Source organism: Salmo salar, chromosome 03 (genome assembly GCF_965601325.2).
Source record: "Salmo salar chromosome 03, fSalSal1, whole genome shotgun sequence".
Lineage (NCBI taxonomy): Eukaryota > Metazoa > Chordata > Actinopteri > Salmoniformes > Salmonidae > Salmo > Salmo salar.
This window is the reverse complement of record NC_138293.1, coordinates 54,323,703-54,348,911: the sequence shown is the minus strand read 5'-3', so window position 1 is coordinate 54,348,911 and position 25,209 is coordinate 54,323,703. Positions and strand designations below refer to the sequence as shown.

General features: G+C 45.3%; 1 protein-coding gene across 2 annotated transcripts; it reads left to right on the top strand.

The window, feature by feature from the left end:
* The first annotated feature begins 417 nt into the window (after positions 1 to 417).
* On the top strand, positions 418 to 24,794 carry mvp (major vault protein). 2 transcript variants are annotated; one of them, XM_045714914.2, is made up of 17 exons: positions 418 to 894; positions 2,427 to 2,596; positions 5,988 to 6,183; positions 6,489 to 6,612; positions 11,245 to 11,376; positions 11,517 to 11,611; positions 12,217 to 12,453; positions 12,646 to 12,771; positions 13,044 to 13,247; positions 20,464 to 20,699; positions 20,943 to 21,140; positions 21,301 to 21,445; positions 21,636 to 21,847; positions 22,571 to 22,687; positions 23,056 to 23,182; positions 23,565 to 23,753; positions 24,100 to 24,794. In XM_045714914.2, the coding sequence occupies exons 2-17, from the start codon at positions 2,427 to 2,429 to the stop codon at positions 24,220 to 24,222; spliced, it is 2,631 nt and encodes an 876-aa protein (XP_045570870.1). In that variant the 5' UTR covers positions 418 to 894; the 3' UTR covers positions 24,223 to 24,794. The 2 variants fall into 2 exon arrangements, with proteins under 2 accessions (XP_045570870.1, XP_014047827.2); XM_014192352.3 differs by having other exon boundaries at positions 419 to 894; positions 13,041 to 13,247.
* Positions 24,795 to 25,209: the final 415 nt, after the last annotated feature.

The window sequence follows — 25,209 nt, the reverse complement described above, 5'->3', positions numbered from 1 at the left end:
ACATACATTTAGTATGATAACAATGGGAAAAGGTCCCCTAGGGCCCATATGTGTCCAACCGCATGCGACCGTCTGCAAAAGATACCTGCATAAGTATAGTTGCCTAGCTGTGCAAAATGTTATGCAGCGTTGATGCAATGACGCAATCGGTGTGTTCGAAGCGACTGATGACGTGAAAGAAACCGAGCGATGGTAGCCTACCACAGGGTTATGCCGCGTTCATGTACCAGTCGGAACTTGGAAACTCGGATATTTCAGACTTGTTAACTGTTTGAAGTAATAGACGTACCGCGTTCACCAGTCGGACATTTCTACGTTTCATAGTTCCGACTGGCACTTGAACGCAGCATTTGTTATAAAAAAACATTTGTCAGTACTGCGTCAATAGGCTCCTAGAGCAAAGGAACTAGATACTACAATGGGTTTCGTACTATCAAGCGTATCTAGTGAGTTTATGAATATCTACACAACAGCAGTCGTCCAGTAAATCACTTTACTCGTAATCGTTCTTCCGGGATTGCTTCCGCATGGTTTCCACTAGATAGCCCAGCCACAAAGTCAAAATGGTCTATATCGTAAAAATTCATGAAAACAAAAAAGTGCTTTTTGGTCTTAATTTAAGGTTCGTGTTGGGCATGAGGTTGCAGTGTGGTTTAGGTTAGGTTAAAATCACATTTTAAAGAAGAGAAATGGTAGAAATAGGCGGGGTTTATGACTTTGTGGTAACTAGTGATGACTCTTCTGCATAGCATAGCCAGGCACGCCCACCAACCCACTCAAAACACAAAAGCGTAATAAAAGCTGTTAAAAAAAAACAGAGGCGCATTGACCATCTGACTACAGACGTTTGCCAAGTTAGGAGAAGTGAAGAATCTGCTCAGTTAGTCAACAAAGGTAAGAAACTCTCATAGCTACTCTAGATTAGTTAGTAGCCATTCTCCCGAGTGGCGCAGCGGTCAGTGCTAGAGGTTCGATCCTGGGCTGTATCATAACCGGCCGTGATTGGGAGTCCCATAGGGTCGCGGGGTTAGGGTTTGGCCGTCATTGTAAATAAGAATTTGTTCTTAACTGACTTGCCTAGTTAAATGAATAAAGTCATGCTCAAGTAGTGGATAAGTCAACTTCTTCAACGTGTTTGTGAAACAGATTCTTCAGATTGCTCTTTCAATTTAAAAAATAACATTTACACCTCAACTTGGCCCAATGCATTAGGCTTACATTCTGAACTTTTGGAATCTGCTCTCAAGACATTTCAAAAGTTGCTAATAAAACGCCTAGAACACAACTTTTCTTCCAAATGAAAATGCGTCATCCTTCCTTGGAGTTGACTGGTCACAGCAATAAAAGGGATATACAGTGCCCAGTTTCCCAAAAATATCTTAAGGCTACTGTCACCCTCCCTCCCTCTAAGCAGCAGAGATGAACGTTAGGCTATTTGACTCGGGATGTTCTCTTGATAAGTGTGTGAATTGGACAATTTTCCTGGCATGTTAAGCATTCAAAAAGTGTCAGTGGAAAATGTATGGTGTAAGAAGTACATTCTTTTCTTTAGGAAGGTAGTGAAGTAAAAGTATTATAAAAATGTATACCCCCTCCCCCCCACACACACAAATCTGATAACCCCCCAAAAACAACTTGTATTTTTACTTAAGTACTTTACACCACTTAGCGCAGGTAACAGTAAGCCTTGTCCTGGACTGAAAGACACTTCTATCTTGGACATCTTTTTAGTCCAGCAGTAGGCTTGAAGCCAATAGAATTTTGGCAAATTTTCTTACACGTGTTTCAAAATACAAAATGGCAGAGCGAGAAGCTGCTTGAGAGGAGAGCTAGATAATGTCCTAATGGGGGGGGGGGGGGATCATCTTTTACCTGGTCAGCACCTTCAGATCAGAACCACTGAACGAAAAGAGGCAACAAGGGGAGAGACATTTAACAGACTCATCTAGAGGGACTTGCAGTCAGTGCATTCCACTTACGGTAAGAAGGCAACAGTCAATGGAGGAGGAGGATGAGATTGAGATCCACACAATGAGTCAGGAGGTCAGTGGTCAGAGGTCAGTTAGACATTGCAGCTGACTTTAAAGGCGGGTCGAGACGGACTGATCTACAAATCACCTTGCATCATCAATAACTACTCAGTATTATTTGTAGGTCAGTCTGTCACAATTGACCTATGCTACATCATGGTTTTGATGCTCTCGAACATGGCCAGCGTTGCCTTTAGGCAGTAGGGCAGGCTACTTCAGGGGCCTGTTCTGGAGGATATAACATTACAGCACTTTTCAGATAATCATATCTGTTCTATAATCTATATCTTGTCTCTGTCAGAATAGGAAATTGTGTTAGCTCTATTCATTATATGTTGGTACGTTTCACATCACTGAATAGACCCCTGTTAACTCTTTCCACTCCGACCGTTCCAGATGACATTCAAGAATGGCGGGAACAGAGGCAGGATGGACTTTATGGGGCTGGTGGATGAGTCAATCATCCGTATTCCGCCCCACCACTACATCCATGTCCTTGACCAAAACACCAATATTGCCCGTGTGGAGATAGGACCACTCACCTACATCAGACAGGACAATGAGAGGTGAGGAGTGTGTTTGTGTGTGTTTATCTGATAAGGTCTGCATGTAGTTTCCTAATTACTAGTGCGATTGGTTGTTTTCAGTTTCTTCTAAGCCTCCTGATGCCAAACAAGCCGTTTCTCTCTGTGGTTACAGCATCACACACTATTTGACAGCACACTTCGAACGTTACCAAATATCACGTTTTTAATGGCACCTTTTAGGCGTTTCTTTACAGGTTTAGGTTAGTCAACATATGCCTTGTACAAACACATTTACACTTAGTTCTGGACGACTCTGTGATCACGCTCTCTGTAGCTGATGAAAGACCTTTAAACAGGTCAACATTCACAAGGCCGCAGGGCCAGACGGATTACCAGGACGTGTACTCCGAACAGGCGTTGACCAACTGGCAAATGTCTTCACTGACATTTTCAACCTGTCCCTGACTGAGTGTGTAATACACACATGTTTCAAGCAGACCACCATAGTCCCTGTGCCCAAGAACACTAAGGTAACCTGCCTAAATGACTACCAACCCGTAGTACTCGCGTCTGTAGTCATGAAGTGCTTTGAAAGGCAGGTCATGGCTCACATCAACACCATTATCCCAGAAACCCAAGACTCACTCCAATTTGCATACTGCCCCAACAGGTCCACAGATGATGCAATCTTTATTGCACTCCACACTGCCCTTTCACACTTGGGCAAAAGGAAGACCTATGTGAGAATGCTATTCATTGACTACAGCTCAGCGTTCAACACCATAGTACCCTCAAAGCTCATCACTAAGCTAAGGATCCTGGGACTAAACACCTCCCTCTGTAACTGGATCCTGGACTTCCCGATGTGCCGCCCCCAGGTGGTAAGGGCAGGTAACAACACATCTGCCACGCTGATCCTCAACACGGGGGCCTCTCCTTTACTCCCTGTTCACTCATGACTGCATGGCCAGGCACGACTCCATCACCGTCATTAAGTTTGCCGATGACACAACAGTGGTAAGCCTGATCACCGACAACGATAGACAGCCTAGAGGGAGGAGGTCAGAGACCTGGCCATGTAGTGCCAGGATAACAACCTCTCCCTCAATGTGATCAAGACAAAGGAGATGATTGTGGACTACAGGAAAAGGAGGCCCGAGCACACCCCCATTCTCATCGATGGGGCTGTAGTGGAGCAGGTTGAGAGCTTCAAATTCCTTGGTGTCCACATCACCAACAAACTGTCAAGGTCCAAACACACCAAGAGTCATGAAGAGGGCACAACAAAGCCTATTCCCCCTTAGGAGACTGAAAAGATTTGGCATGGGTCCTCAGATCCCTAAGTTCTACAGCTGCACCATCAAGAGCATCCTGACTGATTGCATCACTACCTGGTATAGCAACTGCTTGGCCTCCGACCGCAAGGCACTACAGAGGATAGTGCGTACCGCCCAGTACATCACTGGGGCCAAGCTTCCTGCCATCCAGGACCTCTAAACCATGCGGTGTCAGAGGAAGGCCCTAAAAATTGTCAGACTCCAGCCACCCTAGTCATAAACTGTTCTCTCTGCTACCACACGGGAAGCGGTACCGGAGTGCCAAGTCTAGGTCCAAGAGGCTTCTAAACAGCTTCTACCCCCAAGCCATAAGACTCCTGAACAGCTAATCAAATGGCTTCCCAGACTATTTGCATCCTCCCCTTTTCCGCTGCTGCTACTCTGTTTATTATCTATGCATAGTCACTTTAACTCTACCTACATGTACATATTACCTCAATACCGGTGCCCCCGCACATTGACTCTGTACCGGTACCCCCTGTATATAGCCTCGCTACTGTTATTTTACTGCTGCTCTTTAATTATTTGTAATTTTTTTACTAATCTATTTTTTTTTTCTTAACAAACCTGTTGGGGCTAGGGGGCAGTATTTGCACGGCCGGATAAAAAACTTACCCGATTTTAAACTGGTTACTACTCTTGCCCAGAAACGAGAATATGCATATAATTAGTAGATTTGTATAGAAAACACTCTAAAGTTTCTAAAACTGTTTGAATGGTGTCTGTGAGTATAACAGAACTCCTATGGCAGGCCAAAACCTGAGAAGATTCCATACAGGAAGTGCCTTGTCTGACAATTTGTTCTCCTTCTGTGGCATCTCTATCGAAAATACAGCATCTCTGCTGTAACGTGACATTTTCTAAGGCTTCCATTGGCTCTCAGAAGGCGCTAGAAAGTGGAATGACGTCTCTCCTGTCTCTGGGCGAAAAACAGCAGGAGATTTTGTGAGTGGTCAGGCTGGGAACAGTGACACTGCGCATTCATGAGAATTCTCTATTTTTTTCTTTCAGCCTTTGAATGAATACAACGTCGCCCGGTTGGAATATTATCGCTATTTTACGAGAAAAATAGCATAAAAATTTATTTTAAACAGCGTTTGACATGCTTCGAAGTACGGTAATGGAATATTCTGAATTTTGTCACGAAATGCGCTCGCGCGTCACCCTTCGGATACTGACCTGAACGCACGAACAAAACGGAGGTATTTGAATATAACTAAGGTTTATTTGGAACCAAAACAACATTTGTTGTTGAAGTAGAAGTCCTGGGAGTGGATTCTGACGAAGAACAGCAAAGGTAATCCAATTTTTCTTATAGTAAATCTGAGTTTGGTGAGGGCCAAACTTGGTGGGTGTCAAATTAGCTAGCCGTGATGGCCGGGCTATGTACTCAGAATATTGCAAAATGTGCTTTCGCCGAAAAGCTATTTTAAAATCTGACACCGCGATTGCATAAAGGAGTTCTGTATCTATAATTCTTAAAATAATTGTTATGTATTTTGTGAACGTTAATCGTGAGTAATTTAGTAAATTCACCGGAAGTTTGCGGTGGGTATGCTAGTTCTGAACATCACATGCTAATGTAAAAAGCTGTTTTTTGATATAAATATGAACTTGATTGAACGAAACATGCATGTATTGTATAACATAATGTCCTAGGAGTGTCATCTGATGAAGATCATCAAAGGTTAGTGCTGCATTTAGCTGTGGTTTTAGTTTTTGTGACATATGCTTGCTTTGAAAATGGCTGTGTGATTATTTTTGGCAGGGTACTCTCCTGACATAATCTAATGTTTTGCTTTCGCTGTAAAGCCTTTTTGAAATCGGACAATGTGGTTAGATTAACAAGAGTCTTGTCTTTAAAATGGTGTAAAATAGTAATATGTTTGAGAAATTGAAGTTATAGCAAACGTCCCACCTTGCCCAGGGAGGTTAAAACATTGTTGGTTAAGGGCTGTAAGTAAGCATTTCACTGTAAGGTCTACCTACACCTGTTGTATTCGGGTGCATGTAACAAATACAATTTGATGTACAGTATCGGTGTAGATTAGTGTGTCAGTCATTAGGTGACTGTATTGTCCCCTCCTTCCCAGAGTGCTGTTCTCCCCCACGCGAATGACCATGGTCCCTCCTCGCCACTACTGTGTGGTGCTCAACCCCGTCGCTCGCGACGACAACAGACAGGTGCTCTTCGACCAATCGGGACAGGCCAAGCTTCGCCATGCTGACCTGGAGATCCGGCTCACCCAAGACCCTTTCCCCCTCTACCCCGGAGAGGAGATCCAGCAGGTACTGTCTGTCTGTTAGACGTCAGCGCTAAAGCCTCGGTGTTAGCAGTGCAGGATGCTAATGCAAGTCTTCAGGTGTCCGAGCAGAGGTTGCTCAGCACACAAGTGTGGTTTACTGAAACCCCTCCATTATGATCACATTTAGATTTGGGTAGATAATATAACTGTCTGGGACCTGGGTGCTAGCCCTGTTCTCCTGCATGCCACAACGGTGTTAGCCTGCAGAGTTAAAGCCTAGGCATTAGAAGTTTAGAGAGTTAAAGCAATTTTTTATTTATTTGTATCTCTATCCCCACCCACTCCCAGAACGTGACAGCACTGCAGATCGTCTACCCAGACACTGCTCTGCGCCTGCAGGCTTTGCTGGACTTTGAGGACGTGGGAGGAGAGAAGAGGGTTGCTGGAGATGAGTGGCTGTTTGAAGGGCCAGGTGAGTTCTCTGGGTTCAACTCCTAACACATCCATTACAACTTTCCTTGGGTCCTTACATGCATTCATATTGATAAATGCATTTTTTTTTAACCAAATCAGAGCATCGTTTTAACGAGATAGCTAGTGCTCTTTCAATTTGTTTCTAATTTGACTGGCTGAAGTCAAATCCAATTTTATTCATCACTTGCACAGTTTACAGCAGGTATAAAAGGTTCAGTGAAATACTTTATTGCAAGCTCCCTCGACAATATAATCAAAGTCAAGTAAAAAAATAACAAGTAGTAGACACGTAGTACATTCCAAACAGTATGTAGTACCCGATTCCAAACACAGCCTGGTTGTAAGAGGTGCGTGACTGGTTGCAGGGAAGTCAGACGCAGGAGAGCAGAACTGGGAAATAACCGGAGCAGTTTACATGCATGTTTTGTTCAATCAAGTTCATATTTATATCAAAAAACAGCTTTTTACATTAGCATGTGATGTTCAGAACATGCATTCCCACCTAAAACTTCCTGTGAATTTACTAAATTACTCATCATAAACGTTGACAAAATACATAATTATTTTAAGAATTATAGATACAGAACTCCTTTATGCAATCGCTATGTCAGATTTTAAAATGGCTTTTCGGCGAAAGCACATTTTGCAATATTCTGAGTACATAGCTCAGCCATCACGGCTAGCTATTTTGACACCCGCCAAGTTCAGGGCTCACTAAACTCAGATTTACTATAAGAAAAATTCGTCAGAATGCACTCCCAGGACTGCTACTTCAACAAGAAATGTTTTTGTTCCAAATAATCCATAGTTATTTCCAAATACCTTCGAGACAAAAAAAATCTAAATGTTCCTTTACCGTACTTAGAAGCCTGTCAAACGCTGTTTAAAATACATTTTTATGGTATTTTTCTCGTAAAATAGCGATTTAATATTCCAACCGGACAATAGTGTATTCATTCAAAGAGGAAAAGAAAAAACAGCGTGGTCTTGTGAATGCGCATATCCAATCTCTTAGTCACCAGGCAGACCACTGACAAACTGAGCTACAAAACTCTGCCCAGAGACAGGAGACGCCTCAATCCACTTTCTGAAGGCTTTAGAGAGACAATGGAAGCCTTAGAAAGTGCTACGTAACAGCACAGATACTGTAGTTTAGATAGAGAACCAAAAGAAGAACACATTCTGACAGGCCACTTCCTGCTTGGAATTTTCTCAGGTTTTTGGCTGCCATATGAGTTCTGTTATACTCACAGACACCATTCAAACAGTTTTAGAAACTCCAGAGTGTTTTCTATCCAAATCTACTAATAATGTGCATATTCTAGTTTCTGAGCCAGAGTAGTAACCTGTTTATATTGGGTACGTTTTTTTATCCGGCCGTGAAAATACTGCCCCCTATAGCGAAGAGGTTAATAAGGTAATTGGGGGGGGAGCTGTAACCTGTAACACACCTCGTTCAGTCTCCTCAGGACTTTAAACGGCCCCACAAACCGCGGACCCAGCTTCCGGCAGGGCAGGCTGAGGGGCAGGTTTCGGGTCGAGAGCCAGACCCGGTGCGAACACCGGGGCCTCACTGCGGTGACGGTCTGCGCTGGCTTTCTGCCGCAGCACGGCGCGCTGAAGGTGAACATGGGCGGCGTCCCATGTCTCCTCCGCGCGCCGAAACCAGTCGTCCACCGCAGGAGCCTCGGTCTGACTCTAATTGCCGAGGAGCCAGAACCGGCTGATACCCCAGTACGCACTGGAAGGGAGAAAGGTTAGTGGAGGAGTGGCCACGCGAGTTCTGGGCCATCTCTGCCCAGGGCACGAACGCTGCCCACTCCCCCGGCCAGTCCTGGCAATAAGACCGCAGAAACCTACCCACATCCTGGTTAACTCTCTCCACCTGCCTGTTACTCTCGGGTGAAAACCCGAGGTAAGGCTGATCGAGACCCCCAGACGTTCCATGAACGCCCTCCAGACCCTCGAAGTGAACTAGGGACCCCGATCAGACACTATATCCTCAGGCACCCTGTAGTGCCGGAAGACGTGTGTAAACAAGGCCTCCGCAGTCTGTAGGGCCGTAGGGAGTCCGGGCAGAGGGAGGAGACGGCAGGACTTGGAAAAACTGTCCACAACGACCAGGATCATTTTGTTACCCTGTGAGGGCGGAAGATCGGTAAGGAAATCGACCGACAGGTGCAACCAAGGCCGTTGTGGAACGGGCAAGGGGTGTAGCTTACCTCTGGGCAGGTGCCGAGGAGCCTTACACTGGGCGCATACTGAGCAGGAGGAAACATAAACCCTCACGTCCTTAGCCAAAGTGGGCCACCAGTACTTCCCACTCAGATAGCGCACCGTCCGACCGATGCCTGGATGACCAGAGGAGGGTGACGTGTGGGCCCAATAGATCAGCCGGTCACGGACGGCAGACGGAACGTACAGATGCCCAGCGGGACACTGGAGGGGAGCGGGCTCTGCACCTAATGCCTGCTCAATGTCCGCGTCCAGCTCCCTCCCTCACAGGCAGGAGGCCGGGAGTATGGGGATGGGATCCATGGGTCGCTCCTCTGTGTCATAGAGCCGGGACAGTGCATCTGCCTTCACGTTCTGGGAACCTGGTCTGTAAGAAAGGATGAAAAGAAAACGGTTGAAAAACATGGCCCACCTTGCCTGGCGAGGGTTCAGTCTCCTCGCTGCCCGGATGTACTCCAGATTGCGGTGGTCAGTCCGGATGAGAAAAGAGTGTTTAGCTCCCTCAAGCCAATGTCTCCACGCCTTGACGACAACCAACAGCTCCCGGTCCCCCACGTCATAGTTTCACTCCGCCGGGCTGAGCTTCCTCGAAGAAGGCACAGGGGCGGAGCTTCGGTGGCGTACCGGGGCGCTGAGAGAGCACGGCTCCTATCCCAGCCTCAGACACGTCCACCTCCACTATGAACGCCAAAGAGGGATCCGGATGGGCCAGCACGGGAGCCGAGGTAAACGGAGCCCTCAGGTGACCAAAAGCCCTGTCCGCCTCAGCCGACCACTGCAAACGTACCGTGCCCCCCTTCAGCAGTGCGGTAATGGGAGCCGCTACCTGACCAAAACCCCGGCTAAACCTCTGGTAGTAATTGGCAAACCCTAGAAACCGCTGCACCTCCTTTACCGTGGTGGGAGTCGGCCAATTACACACGGCTGAAATGCGGTCACTCTTCATCTCCACCCCTGAGGTGGAAATGCGGTACCCTAGGAAGGAGACGGACTGCTGGAAGAACAGGCATTTCTCAACCTTGACGTACAGGTCATGCTCCAACAGTCGACCAAGCGCCCTGCACACCAGGGACACATGCTCGGCGCGTGTAGCGGAGTAAATCAGAATGTCATCAATATACACCACTACACCCTGCCCGTGCAGGTCCCTGAAAATCTTGTCTACAAAGGCTTGGAAGACTGATGGAGCATTCATCAACCCGTACGGCATGACGAGGTTCTCATAATGCCCTGAGTAGTACTGAACGTCGTCTTCCACTCGTCTCCATCCCGGATACGCACCAGGTTGTAAGCGCTCCTGAGATCTAGTTTGGTGAAGAAGTGCGCCCCGTGCATTGACTCAATCGCTGTGGCTATGAGAGGTAGCGGGTAACTGTATCTCACAGTGATCTGGTTTAGGCCTCGAAGTCAATACACGGGCGCAGACCTCCCTCCTTTTTCTTCACAAAAAAGAAACTCAAGGAGGCGGGTGAAGTAGAGGACCAAATGAACCCCTGACGCAGGGAATCGGAGACATGTTTCGAAGACTGCCCGGAAGTGGCGAGTGAAATCCTCTAAATGGTCCAGCGCCGCATCGCCTTCTCCCCACACGGGGTTGGCCCACTCCAGGGTTTTCCCCGAGAGACACGAGACCAGGGTGGACACCCTCTCACGGCCCGAAGGAGCCGGGTTGACGGTTGCCAGGTAAAGATCCAGCTGCAACAGGAAACCCTGGCAACATGCAGCTGTCCCACAGTACTCCCGGGGAAGGGCGAGACGAATCCCACTGGGACCGGGTGCAGGGGGGTGAGTAGTGGAGACCCCGGTTGTGCTGGTGGAGGCACTAGAGGAACTCCCTGTCTCTCCCAGCGGTCCATTGCGGCGCAGAGATGGTAGAGCATCGCCGCGTGCTCCCGGATGCGCTCCTCGACACCCTATACCAGGGGCACTTGCTCCTGCTCACTCCATATTCAGGTGTGGAATTCTGTAAGAGGGGTGTGACTGGTTGCAGGGAAGTCAGACGCAGGAGAGCAGAACTGGGAAATAACTGGAGCAGTTTAATATGCAAGACCAACGGCATCCAGAACAACAAAATATGGGTACAAAGAACCCGTCGCGAACCAGTCAGAAGTGCACAATCATTTAACAACAAACAATTCCACACACAGACATGGGGGAGAACAGAGGGTTATATACACGACAAGTAATGAGGGAATGTAAACCAGGTGTGTGGGAGAACAAGACAAAACAAATGGAAAATTAAAGGTGGATCGGCGATGGCTAGAAGACCGGTGACGTCGACTGCCGAACGCCGCCCGAACAAGGAGAGGAACCGACTTTGGTGGAAGTCGTGACACTGGTTGCCTAATAATGCTTTTTTTTTAACCCCTGACCCCTAACCTCTTCCCCCCCATAGGGACGTACATCCCCAGGAAGGAGGTGGCGGTGCTGGAAACCATCAAGGCCACGGTGATCAGAGAGAACCAGGCCATTCGCCTCCGAGCGCGCAAGGAGGGAGTGGACAGGAGCGGAGTCCGCAGGGTCACTGGTGAGACACTTGTACTGTATTTTATTTTTTTATTGTACATTTAATGTATGTACACAAGTAGCAGATGTTGTATCGCTATCATACACAGACGTGCGCACGCACCTACCTAGCTGAGTGATTCCCTGTATGCGTGTGTCCAGGTGAGGAGTGGCAGGTGAGAAAGGTGGGGGCGTATCTACCAGGGGCTCATGAGGAGGTCCTCGACATCATCAACGCTTTCATCCTCACCGACAAGGTAACACCTCTCTCCTCTCTCGCCCTCACTTTATCCAGAACTCCCCACCTCCCTCCTTCTCTCTTACACTTTACCTATCACTTACGCCCTCGCTTCTCTCTCCCTTTATCTTTCCCTCCCCTCCCTCCTTTACTCCCTCCCTCCTTTACTCTCTCCCACCTTCCTTCTCTCTCCTATATATCTTGCATTAATGCCAAAATGTGGGGCTCAAAACGGGTGGGGCAGCCCTGAATGACGGGTCGCCACTGAGCATGCAATAATGTAGCCTAAATCAAGAGTAGGCCTATTATTTTGCTTGCGTATAGCCAACTCCAAAAACCCGCGGAGGTTGTGAAATATGAATGACACTCGCATGCTTTTGAAAATAGGATTGGTATTATTTTCTATCGGTATCATGATGAAGATAAGATCCTATGCCTTCTCCCTAACGAGGGTGAGTGAGGTTAGGAAAGGGCTGAAATGTGGATAAAAAATGCACTGACCTGTAACAAAGGCCTAATTTAAACTCAATATGCTCTTCTATTCTTTTGAAAATACATTTTATTAGTCTTATGATGTTTCTTAGGACCTGCCTAAATGAATTCATGTTTTTTTTTCACTCTCAGAAAGCACTGCATGTGCGAGCAATACGGCCATTCCGTGACGCCGGGGGGCGGGACCGGCGCACTGGGGAAGAGTGGCTCGTTACCATGGCGGAGCGGGAGGCACACATCCCGTCTGTTGCCGAGGAAGTGGTGGGAGGGGTCAATGTGACCACGCTGAGCAGACGTCAGTACTGTGTGATCCTGGACCCGGTGGGACCAGACGGTAAACCACAGCTGGGTCAGAAGAGGGTGGTCAAGGTGAGTCTGAAAGAGAGCTCTGTCTTTCACTCCTTTGTTTGGTCAATTGTTTGTTTAGTCACTCGTTGGCGTTTTACACACTGGTGAGGAAGTTCAGTGACTTCTGTTTGTTCATTAATTTGCCTTTGTAGCTTTTAGTCACTTCCCCAATGAGCTTTAATTTAACACTGCTCTCTCTCCTCCTCCTCCCAGGGTGAGCGTTCGTTCTTCCTGCAGCCCGGGGAGCACTTAGAGGAGGGCATCCAGGACGTCTATATTCTCTCTGAGGAGGAGGGCCTGGTGCTGAGGGCCGTAGAGGCCTTCAATGATACACAGGAGGTGAGGTAAGGGTGGAATAATTTAAATGCAGATGGGAGGGGAAACAAATGGACCTTAGTCAAATACAACGACGATCCTAAACAGGACTGTCTGGTTTGGCTGGTACACAATCCATTCAATGTACATTCGGTCCTTTCACACTGTCTCACTCTTTCTCTCTCTCACTTTCCCTCCCTCTCCTTATCTCTCTGTCCCTTCTCTCTCTCACTTTCCCTCCCTCTCCTTATCTCTCTGTCCCTTCTCTCTCTCTCTCCTCTCCTCTCTGCTAGCAGGAGGAAGAGGAGGATGAGGGGGAGGAGGAGAGGGCCAAGCTCTCCCGGAGGGGTGGAGTCCAACGTCGCCCCGGTGATCGCTGGATGCTACGCGGACCAATTGTGTACGTCCCCCCGGTTGCCGTGGAGGTGATGCTACGGCGACAGGCCATCCCATTGGACGAGAATGAAGGGATCTATGTCCGAGACGTCAAAACAGGAAAGGTGAGTTTTTACCCAGCGGAATGTTTGAAGACAGGGGCCACGTCCCAAATGGCAACTTGACCGTTAAGTTTAGGCAATAATTTTGCCTGATAAGGTTTGGGATAGGGTTAAACTGAACATGACAGTACGTTTTTTTTTCTTCACATTAATTCCGACTGGTTAAGGTAATGGTTAAGGTTTGAGATGTGCCTAGCACTGGGATTAAACCGACCATCTTCAGAGCCGTTGCTCACATTGCCCCTAGTGGACAGTATCCCTCCATGTCTTGGGGACCAGGGGCCTCATTTATAAACTGTGTGTAAGTAGAAAATACACCACGACATGTGCGTGCTCCAATTTTCACGCAAAAGTTGGCATTTTATATTTCAAAAATCTTGATGTGAGACTGTGCTCACCTCCCCGCAAACGTTAGACCATGCGTATGCACATCTGCTAGTGGTTGCAATATTGTATTGCAAGTGTGTAGGCTATTTTGTGCAAATGTGGAATATGATGAAAATTAAAAGCAGGAAAGCACAAACAAGAATTCAGCCATTTGCCGTTAGTAAATCTAAAATAATTAAAAACTAGAAATCATTTTATTTTATCTTCATAACCATTGCAGAATAAATTACTCATCTTTTCTGGCCGTGCTGAGTTCATATTCCCGACTTAGCCATACAACAAATTACCATGCGCATCTCTCACTTAATTGGACCTAGTAAATTAGATATAGCCTATATGTATATCAAGTTTTGCAATCCCATAGGCACCACGGTTTATAATATACAGGTAAACCGTTTATCTTTTACATTGAAGTAGGCCTACTGTATGCTTCTGTAATTGCATTTTTGTTTTAGTAGCCAGGCGTAGACACTGTTTCAGAATTCGCGGGCAGTCCATGTTTAGGTTGGGGGGAAAAGTCGATGCAAAACATTGTTGAATTCAAACGTTCTGCTGACAGGTCCACAACAATTTTGACACCGTCCTTTGCCAGATACAGCGTAAATTACGCAGGTTGACATTTTGTAATGAGTCTGGCCCTGGAAACAGAACTGAGTAGTTTACGCTAGATGGGTCAGCTGCATAGTCAAAATGGACTATTGTTCAAATTCATTAAAACAAAAATGTACTTTTTGGTCTTTCATTTAAGGTATTGGGGTTAGCAGTGTGGTTAAGGTTAGAGTTGGGTTTAAAATCATATTTTATGACTGGCTTTGCCAGCTAGTGACCATTCTGCAGAGCTGCTTCCAGTACAACTCAAATGCCAACCTACAGTTTAAGTGGGACGTTTACATACAGTGGGGGAAAAAAGTATTTGATCCCCTGCTGATTTAGTATGTTTGCCCACTTACAAAGAAATGATCAGTCTATAATTTTAATGGTAGGTTTATTTGAACTGTGAGAGACAGAATAACAACAAAAAATCCAGAAAAACGCATGTCAAAAATGTTATAAAATGATTTGCATTTTAATGAGGGAAATAAGTATTTGACCTTTGCGAAACATGACTTAGTACTTGGTGGCAAAACCCTTGTTGGCAATCACAGAGGTCAGACGTTTCTTGTAGTTGGCCACCAGGTTTGCAAACATCTCAGGAGGGATTTTGTCCCACTCCTCTTTGCAGATATTTTTCAACTCATTAAGGTTTCGAGGCTGACGTTTGGCAACTCGTCCCTTTGATGCGGTGAAGTTGTCCTGTCCCCTTAGCAGAAAAACACCCCCAAAGCATAATGTTTCCACCTCCATGTTTGACGGTGGAGATGGTGTTCTTGGGGTCATAGGCAGCATTTCTCCTCCTCCAAACACGGCGAGTTGAGTTGATGCCAAGAGCTCCATTTTGGTCTCATCTGACCACAACACTCACCAGTTGTCCTCTGAATCATTCAGATGTTCATTGGCAAACTTCAGACGGGCATGTATATGTATTCTTGAGCAGGGGGACCTTGTGGGCGCTGCAGGATTTCAGTCCTTCACGGCGTAGTGTGTTACCAATTGTTTTCTTGGTGATTATGGCCCCAGCTGCCTTGAGATCATTGACAAGATCCTCCCGTGTAGTTCTGGGCTGATTCCTCACCGTTCTCATGATCATTGCAACTCCACGAGGTGAGATCTTGCATGGAGCCCCAGACCGAGGGAGATTGACAGTTCTTTTGTGTTTCTTCCATTTGCGAATAATCGCACCAAATGTTGTCACCTTCTCACCAAGCTGCTTGGCGATGGTCTTGTAGCCCATTCCAGCCTTGTGTAGGTCTACAATCTTGTCCCTAACATCCTTGGAGAGTTCTTTGGTCTTGGCCATGGTGGAGAGTTTGGAATCTGATTGATTGATTGCTTCTGTGGACAGGTGTCTTTTATACAGGTAACACGTTGCGGTTAGGATCACTCCCTTTAATAGTGTGCTCCTAATCTCAGCTCGTTACCTGTATAAAAGACACCTGGAAACCAGAAATCTTTCTGATTGAGAGGGGGTCAAATACTTATTTCCCTCATTAAAATGCAAATCAATTTATATCATTTTTGACATGCGTTTTTCTGGATATTTTTGTTGTTATTCTATCTCTCACTGTTCACATAAACCTACCATTAAAATTATAGACTGATCCTTTCTTTATCAGTGGGCAAACGTACAAAATCAGCAGGGGATCAAATACTTTTTTCCCCCACTGTACACTCAGGTTGGAGTCATTAAAACTTGTTTTTCAACCACTCCACAAATTTCTTGTTAACAAACTGTAGTTTTGGCAAGTCGGTTAGGACATCTACTTTGTGCATGACACAAGTCATTTTTCCAACAATTGTTTACAGACAGATTATTTCACTTATAATTCACTGTATCACAATTCCAGTGGGTCAGAAGTTTACATACACTAAGTTGACTGTGCCTTTAAACAGCTTGGAAAATTCCAGAAAATTATGTCATGGCTTTAGAAGCTTCTGATGGGCTAATTGACATAATTTGAGTCATTTGCAGGTGTACCTGTGGATGTATTTCAAGGCCTACCTTCAAACTCAGTGACTCTTTGCTTGGCATCATGGGAAAATCAAACGAAATCAGCCAAGACCTCAGAAAAAATGTAAGACCTCCAAGTCTGGTTCATCCTTGGGAGCAATTTACAAATGCTTGAAGGTACCATGTTCATCAGTACAAACAATAGTACGCAAGTATAAACAACAGGGGACCACACAGCCGTCATACCGCTCAGGAAGAAGATGCGTTCTGTCTCCTAGAGATTAACGTACTTTGGTGTGAAAAGTGCAAATCAATCCCAGAACAACAGCAAAGGACCTTGTGAAGATGCTGGAGGAAACCGGTAGAAAAGTATCTATAGCCACAGTAAAACGAGTCCTATATCGACATAATCTGAAAGGCCGCTCAGCAAGGAAGAAGCAACTGCTCCAAAACCAACATTAAAAAAGCCAGACTACGGTTTGCAACTGCACATGGGGACCAAGATACAAGATACTTTTTGGAGAAATGTCTTCTGGTCTGATGAAACAAAAATGGAACTGTTTGGCCTTAAGGACCATCGTTATGTTTGGAGGAAAAAGGGAGAGGCTTGTGAGCCAAAGAACACCATCCCAACCGTGAAGCATGGGGGTAGCAGCATCATGTTGTGGGGGTGCTTTGCTGCAGGAGGGACTGATGCACTTCACAAAGCCCTGACCTCAATCCTATAGAAAATATGTGGGCAGAACTGAAAAAGCGTGTGCGAGCAAGGAGGCCTACAAACTTCACTCCGTTACATCAGCTCTGTCAGGAGGAATGGGCCAAAATTCACCCAACTTATTGTAGGAAGCTTGTGGATACCTTCCCAAAATGATTGACCCAAGTTAAACAATTTAATAGGGAATGTTACCAAATACTAATTGAGTGTATATAAGCTTCTGACCCACTGGGAATGTGATGAAAGAAATAAAATATGAAATAAATAATTCCCTCTACTATTATTCTGACATTTCACATTCTTAAAATAAAGTGGGGATCCTAACTGAGCTAAAACAGGGAATTTTTACTAGGATTAAATGTCAGGAATTGTGAAACTAAGTTTAAATGTATTTGGCTAAGGTGTATGTACATTTCCCACTTTAACTGTATATAAATTACTGCAAAATATTAACTTTCTTCCAACACAGTAAATATACCGGTAACTTATGTAAAATATTTGACAGTAGGCCTATGGATAGGCTATTGCTGTGCGATATGACCACGGCATCGTTTCCTATTAATCTCAGAGCCTATTCCATGGCAGGACCTAGAAACATAATCATTTATTGGTCATCAAGTCTTTTGCGTTTAGCGTACTTTTAAATTGTTTCGAATATACAATCAATCTTGCTGAATGCACAGACAGGCACTCGCCATAGGCCGCATGCATGTTTAATTTGAAAAAGTCTGCAAAGCATTTTGCCCACACCGCTACAGAAATGTGATCCTAGTTGCCATTGCTCTTTTAGAAACTGCCATGGCTTAATTCCAATTTATACTGTAAATAACGGGCGTTATTTTCAACATCAAAGGTTAAACGGAGGGCGTTTTCCAGGCTGAGTTTTAATGCTTGTTCACGCACACAGAGTTTTATAACGAGAAACATGCATATTTATAGTATGGTGTACGCCAAGTACAACATTTTTGTATGTGCGCCAATTAACAAATTAAAAATATATATATTTTTTTTTTCAGAAATGGCACACGCAGAAATTTTGTGACATATTTTTAAGCAATGATTATAAATGAGGCCCCTGGACAAATGTCTAATACTGCAGTGGATCTGGTGTGACCTGGCTGATTCTCTATAGTGCTTGTGCACCTGACCGTCAAACACTTTAAAAACATATATTTTTGTTTTAAACCATTTCCTGCAATTCCACACTGTTCTTCAAAAGGGGAATCCATATGAACAGAATACAACTATTTATTAGGTTCTGCCACAAGAAATTATATTGATCTCGAGTACTCAAATTATTTGAATTTATTTTTAAACAAGGCCAGAAGAAAAGAAAGTGTGCATATATCTATATGCCAACAGTGCGCAACAATGGCTAATTTATCTTAACATTACAGATAACCAATCCTAACGGCTAAATTGCCCCATATACAGTATTCAGTCAATTACAATTTTAAAAACGGCCATTTTAAGATGAATTTATTGAAACCGTAATATATCAACTGGTTATATTATGGAACACAATCTTCAAAAGGCATTAGCCTCAGCAGTTGCGCTTGCTTGTAGAAGCCTGTGGCTGTTCAATGGCATAGCCTTTTTTGTTAATTTAGCAGACAAGATGCTCTTATTTCCCGAGCCCTTATCACAGTCAAGATGCACCTATTTTATAGTAATTTAACAGAATAAAATAGAACAATGCCACCGCATACAATCTCATTCTAGATGATTCTGGGCTTCCAACTTTGTGGCAACAGTTTGGGGAAGGCCCTTTCCTGTTTCAGCATGACAATGCCCCGTGCACAAAGCGAGGTCCGTACTTAAATGGTTTGTCGAGATTGGTGTGGAAGAACTTGACTGACCTCAAATCCACCGAACACCTTTGGGATAAATAGGAACGACGACTGCGAGCCAGGCCTAATTGCCTGACCTCAATAATGCTCGTGGCTGAATGGAAGCAAGTCCCCGCAGCAATGTTTCAACATCTAGTGGAAAGCCTTCCCAGAAGAGTGGAGGCTGTTATAGCAGCAAAAGGGGGACCAACTCCATATTAATGCCCATGATTTTGCAATGAAATGTTCAACTAGCAGGTGTCCAGACTTTTGGTCATGTAGTGTATTTGATGCAATGAGGGTAGAAATTGTTTATTTGGATGATTATTACTTACAAAGCAAAGCAGAACTGTTTCATCGAGCTACAAATATCCTGTGCTTTTTCCATTTTGCCCGTACAGACAGCTTGGCCACATAACTGCGACGCGGCTGCTGTCCGCTCGCATATGGGGCTCAGTCAGGACTGTTACTTTTGTAACTGAATGAAACATTTTAACTGATTTTAATGTTGGGAAAATATATGGTGCAAATGCAGAATGGTGTTAAATGCCTCTAAACAGCTTGGATAAATTATTTCAGATTTAATCATGTAATATTAGGCTTACTGATTATTTCTCAGTATCTTCTTGCAAACTGCTCATTGCGAGCCACCGGACATGCAGTTTTCTGCAAAGGTGCAGTCTTTTTTCGGCTGGTGGAAGGTTACTTTGAGTCAGTGGGAGAATCTCAATTGCATACGCCTTGCGTCCTCTCTCCTTCTCAAAACCCATTGGATGAGAAAGCCAGCGACGCCTAATCAGACATGCCTGTGCTCACCGTGGTTCTTACAGGCAACATGAACTGGTGGACACCTCTCAATTGATATGTAACAACAGAGTGCATCGGACATGAAACAATGATACATTTGTAACGGCACAACGAAATGGATACATCATTTTATTTTGCAGGTGCCTTTTTTAATTGTAAACACCAGTGGTGCAACTATTGCTTTCTAACGGCACTGAACCAAAACATTAATCTTGAGGTGACGTGGAGCGTGTGCAAAATGCAATCTGTTAAAGGTGCAATATGTAGAAATCGCTCCACTGTTTCCTGGTTGCTAAAATTCTAATAGGTCTCCTAATTTTTGTTTGGCAAAACAAGCATTATTGTACCATCTAAACCACTGAAATATCTTTTCCGTTACCAAAAATATTTTATTTTTCTCTTTTAGAAGCTGTTTCACAAAACCGAAAGTCAAAGATGCAAAAATGAAACTTAACAGGAAGCGTAGAAATAGCACACAGAACAGATCTACCGCTTCTTAGACTTGCTTTCAATGAGAATGACCGATCTACCGCTTCTTAGACTTGCTTTCAATGAGAATGACCGATCTATCTATAACTCCCACTTTTGCCAGGTCGCCCAAAAAGCTACATATTGCAGCTTTAATTATTATATAAAACAGACCTGTATTTTAATATAGGCTAGCTAAAAAACATTAATAATCATTGAAAATGACATGGATACTTTTCTGGTAAAAAAAAGTGTGATTGCACCAGCTCCATTGCACGATTTACCAGGGCCCACAGGACTCTGGTCAAAAGTAGTGCACCACATACTGTAGGGGGGCCATTTGGGACATACACTAAAACACCTGATTCAAATGATCCAGGGAATCCATTCGCCTGTTTATTTAACAACCTTAAATCCCCACCCACCTCTCACCATCCCTCTCCCCCATTGGCTGCCTGGCTCTAGGTCCGTGCTGTGATTGGCCACACTTACATGCTGACGCAGGACGAGGAGCTGTGGGTGAAGAATCTGCCTCAGAATGTTGAGACCCTCCTGACCTCCACAAAGGACCCCCTGGCTGACCGCTCTGACCGCAGAAAGGAAGTGGAGATGAAGGACCGGGACAAGACCAAGGTGGTGTCCTACAGGGTTCCCCACAACGCTGCTGTGCAGGTCTATGACTACAGGGAGAAGAAGGCCAGGTAAACATGGCTGAAAGGCAGACAGACGTGGAGGGACAATGACACTGGACCTGTCCAGAAACAACCCATAAAACTAGTCTGCTTTCCAAATGGCACCCTATTCCTTATATAGTGCACTACTTTTAACCAGAGCAACATTGGGCCCCTAGTGTTAACTTTTCCCTTTCGCCCTCCCTCCCTCTCTCTTCCCATCCCTTCTCCTTTCTTGCCCTCTCTCCTCCCTCCCTCCCTCCCCTCTCTCAGGGTGGTGTTTGGGCCAGAGATGGTAATATTGGGGCCTGATGAGCAGTTCACAGTGCTTTCCCTGTCGGGGGACAAGCCCAAGAGGACCAATGTCATCAAGGCCGTGTGTCTGCTGCTGGGGCCGGACTTCTTCACTGACATCATCACCATAGAGACGGCCGACCACGCACGCCTGCAGCTGCAGCTCAGCTACAACTGGTAGGGTTTGTTGGTGGGGGGAGGGAAGGAGGGAGGGAGGGGCGTGTGTGTGTGCTTGAGAATCCTCTGCGATTTGGTCTGTCTCTCTGTCTCCCTAGTCTAGTCTGTAGGCCAGCTGATGTATTTCATATCTCTCGCTCTCTCTCTCTCTCTCTCTCAGGCACTTTGACCTGAAGTCTCCTGCGGACCCGTCCCAGGCTGCGGCTCTGTTCTCGGTGCCAGACTTTGTGGGGGATGCCTGTAAAGCCATCGCCTCCCGCGTCAGAGGAGCCGTCGCCTCCGTGCAGTTTGACGACTTTCACAAGGTCCTTCCACACCTCAGTCATCTAAATCTGCACTGTTCTGCCTTTTCAACACACTTTTTAATTCTACATGGCCTCCAGCCCTTAGCTATTGTAGTTTAGGTAGGCCTATGGAAAACGTAAGCCAATTGATCCAAAGACAACAATAACACCCCATGCTTTAACCTCTTCTTTAACCCCCTCCACTCTACAGAACTCCAACCGGATCATCTGCTCCTCTGTGTTTGGCTTTGACGACAAGCTGGCAGTGCGTCCAAGCCTGCGCTTCCACCAGAACAGTCTGGTCATCAGCAGTGTTGACATCCAGTCAGTGGAGCCGGTGGACCAGAGGACCAGAGACTCCCTGCAGAAGAGTGTCCAGCTGGCCATCGAGATCACCACCAACTCCCAGGAGGCTGCCGCACGGTAAGACACAAGACGCGCGCGCATACACGGGGGGGGGGGGAAGATTTCCCCCTCTGAAGCCATCGAAGTTCAAGGCCGACTGTGGTACTGCAGGGATTGTTAGCATAAAACAGGATCCCCCCATTATAGTGAATGGAAAAATGTCTATCTTTGTATACAAAATTTGAAGACAATCATGATTTCTAATACACTAGATATATTTACTTGAAGCGATTTTATTTTAAAATCTCATTACAGAAGTTATAAGAATAATTTCTTTGCTAATGGCAGCCTGCAGTACACCTGTCTGCCTTCAACTTTAGTTATTTTACCGGAGTTGGCACCACTGAGCTAGCCTGCAACTCACTTCTTGGAGTTGCACATGTTATGTCTCCATGAGACGCCATCTTAAGACTTCATTTGGCTTCAATGCGCCTTCACATAGGAATGAATGGTGTCACGTGATCGATGGCTTTGTCCATATGTCATTGACAAACATGCATGTGCACACACACACACTTACAGGAGCAATTAGGGTTAAGTGCCTTGCTTAAGGGCACATTGACAGATTTTTCACCTAGTTCGGCTAAGGGATTTGAACTAGTGACCTTTTGATTACTGGCCAACCCACTCAATTGCTAGGCTACCTGCCACCAGACAGACACACACTATTCATCTTCAGATTGGGTTGTTTTTGCCTGTTGGGTTAAGCGTTAACTTCTCTTTCCCCTTCCCTCCCTGCAGCCATGAGGCAGAGCGTCTCGAGCAGGAGGCACGTGGTCGTCTGGAGAGGCAGAGGATCACAGACCAGGCGGAGGCAGAGAGGACCAGGAAAGAGCTGTTGGAGCTGGAGGCCCTCAGGTGACCATTAATGCTGTGCCGCTAACACTAACGAATGTTAGCATCGCTTATGGGTAAACATAATGGCAGTGGGATCGCATTAGCATAACGCTAACACATGTTAGCATCGCTGATGGGTAAAATGTTATGGCAAGAGACTAGAATTAGCATGGCTAGCGTTAGCATCATGCTGTTCTTAGTAGTGTGACTGTGAAGTTGTACCGAGGTAAGATTTTTAGATCAGAGATCCTAACATAATGCTATTGTGAGTTGTGTGAATGCGGAGATTAGATATGTGGCGCTGGGGTGAAGAAGTTTCCCCAAGGTACAGCTCTAGGATCAATTTTCCCAACCTTAACCAGCTAACAGTGTGTCGTTGTGTGTTGCAGTGCAGCGGTGGAGAGTACAGGGGCAGCCAAGGCAGAGGCCCAGGCCAGAGCAGAGGCAGCCCGTATCCAGGGAGAGGCAGCAGTCAATGAGGCTAAACTGAAGGCTGAGGCCCAGAGGATTGAGGCTGTACGTATCCTCTTGCTATGTGTTCTACATTGTGTAATTCTGAAACAACCAGTAGTTCACCTGTAATTGCTGACCTGTGTTTATTTTTTACCTTTATTTAACTAGGCAAGTCAGTTAAGAACTACTTCTTATTTTCAATGACGGCCTAGGAACAGTGGGTTAACTGCCTGTTCAGGGGCAGAACGACAGATTTGTACCTTGTCAGCTCAGGGATTTGAACTTGCAACCTTTCGGTTACTAGTCCAACGCTCTAACCGTGTGTGTGTGTGTGGTGTGTGTGTGTGTGTGTGTGTGTGTGTGTGTGTGTGTGAATGTGTTCTACATTGTGTAATGCTGAAAGGTTCACATACTATGTGTAGCTGACCTGTAATTGTGTGTGCAGGAGGGCGAGCTGAACCGTATGTCCAAGGCGAGGGAGCAAGAGCTAAACTATAAGTCAGAGATGGATCGTTTGGAAGTGGAGAAACGGCAGAAGCTGGCTGAGATAGAGAGCAAACGCTTTAAACAGCTGGTGGACAGCATCGGCGCCAACACCCTGCAGGAGATGGCCAGAGCCGGCCCCGAGCTACAGGTATATAACTCCTGACATACCGTAACACCGTCATATTGGTGCTACACAATCCATTTTGTCTGAATAAAAATGGCACCTGGAGAATCCTTAAGCTCTTGCTCAGGTCAGAATCGTTCTGTAATGTTTTACTTTACTGTAACGTTTCACAGAGCAGGTCTGTCTTTCTCCCACCCAATCTCAATTTAAATAAATTAGCTATATTAGCGTGACAAGACGTTATCAGGATGTATAAGATATTGGAACTGGAACACGGGATCTTATTCAATCAGTTATAACGGAAAGGAACAATTATCATATTAAATGTATCATCTCTCTCGACTTTCTGTCCTTCCCTACCCTCCCCCAGGTCAAGCTGCTCCAGTCTCTGGGTTTGAAGTCCACCCTGATCACAGACGGCTCTTCTCCCATCAACCTCTTCAGCACGGCCAACGGCCTTCTGGGAGCTCTATCTCAGAGCCCGGGCCAGTGAGAGGAGGAAGAGAATAGGAAAAGGAGGAGAATGTCCAGTCTGAAAACATCCCCTACAGATGTAGGATTTCTGGTTGTTTATCCAGATGTAGTAACTGACCATTTTAAGGATATGATATGGATGACGTGTGTGTGTGTACACATCACTGTGTGTCTGACTAAAGACGTCCGAGTGAACATTCCCTTGGTTTACATGCCTTTTAAAAAAAATAATGTTTTACTCATCTGTTTGGTGTCTTTGATGCCCTATAAAGTGCTGTCCAACTCATGTGTTGCATATCTCTACTAACCAGAATGCTGAATCTTTCCTTGTTTGAGTTCTATGCAAATTTCTTTCATTCATTTGTTGGTCCATTTATCAAAGAAATGAAAGCGTGAATTTTCCCCAAAACATTAATAAGTGCCAATTCTTCCGTTTGTATCCATGTTCTGTCTATACACACAATGGATAATGTGTCTCAATCTATTTGAATAAATCATATTTTTGCAATTACCACCATGCATCAAACTCTTAATCTACAGTTTGTGTGTTTAGCTTACTCAGTAGTAACTAATAAAAACAACATTAAGCTACATGCTCTGGCCTGACTTATTTATTACAGAGCTTGAAAAATCTATTGACTCTCAAATTGTATCATATCATTAATTGAAATGACCATTGGACAACATTACAAATCTTACTGATTGCACCTTTAATCAATGATTTGATACTGATTACGTTTTTATTAGAAGACCACTGGATATTTTAGCACAGCCTTTTTTCCCCCTCAACTTCATAGCCTATTTTTCGACAATCCCAATGCATATTTGACCATGTAAAATACGTACAACAAAATGTGGTTCAGTTGAAGATAACGTTAGCTGGTAACGTGATCAAATGTTTTGTTTGTCCAAAGAGCAAACAGACCCACTATAACATGGCCTACACTCCCGAGTGGCGCATCGGTCTAAGGCACTGCATCACAGTGTTAGAGGCGTCACTACAGAC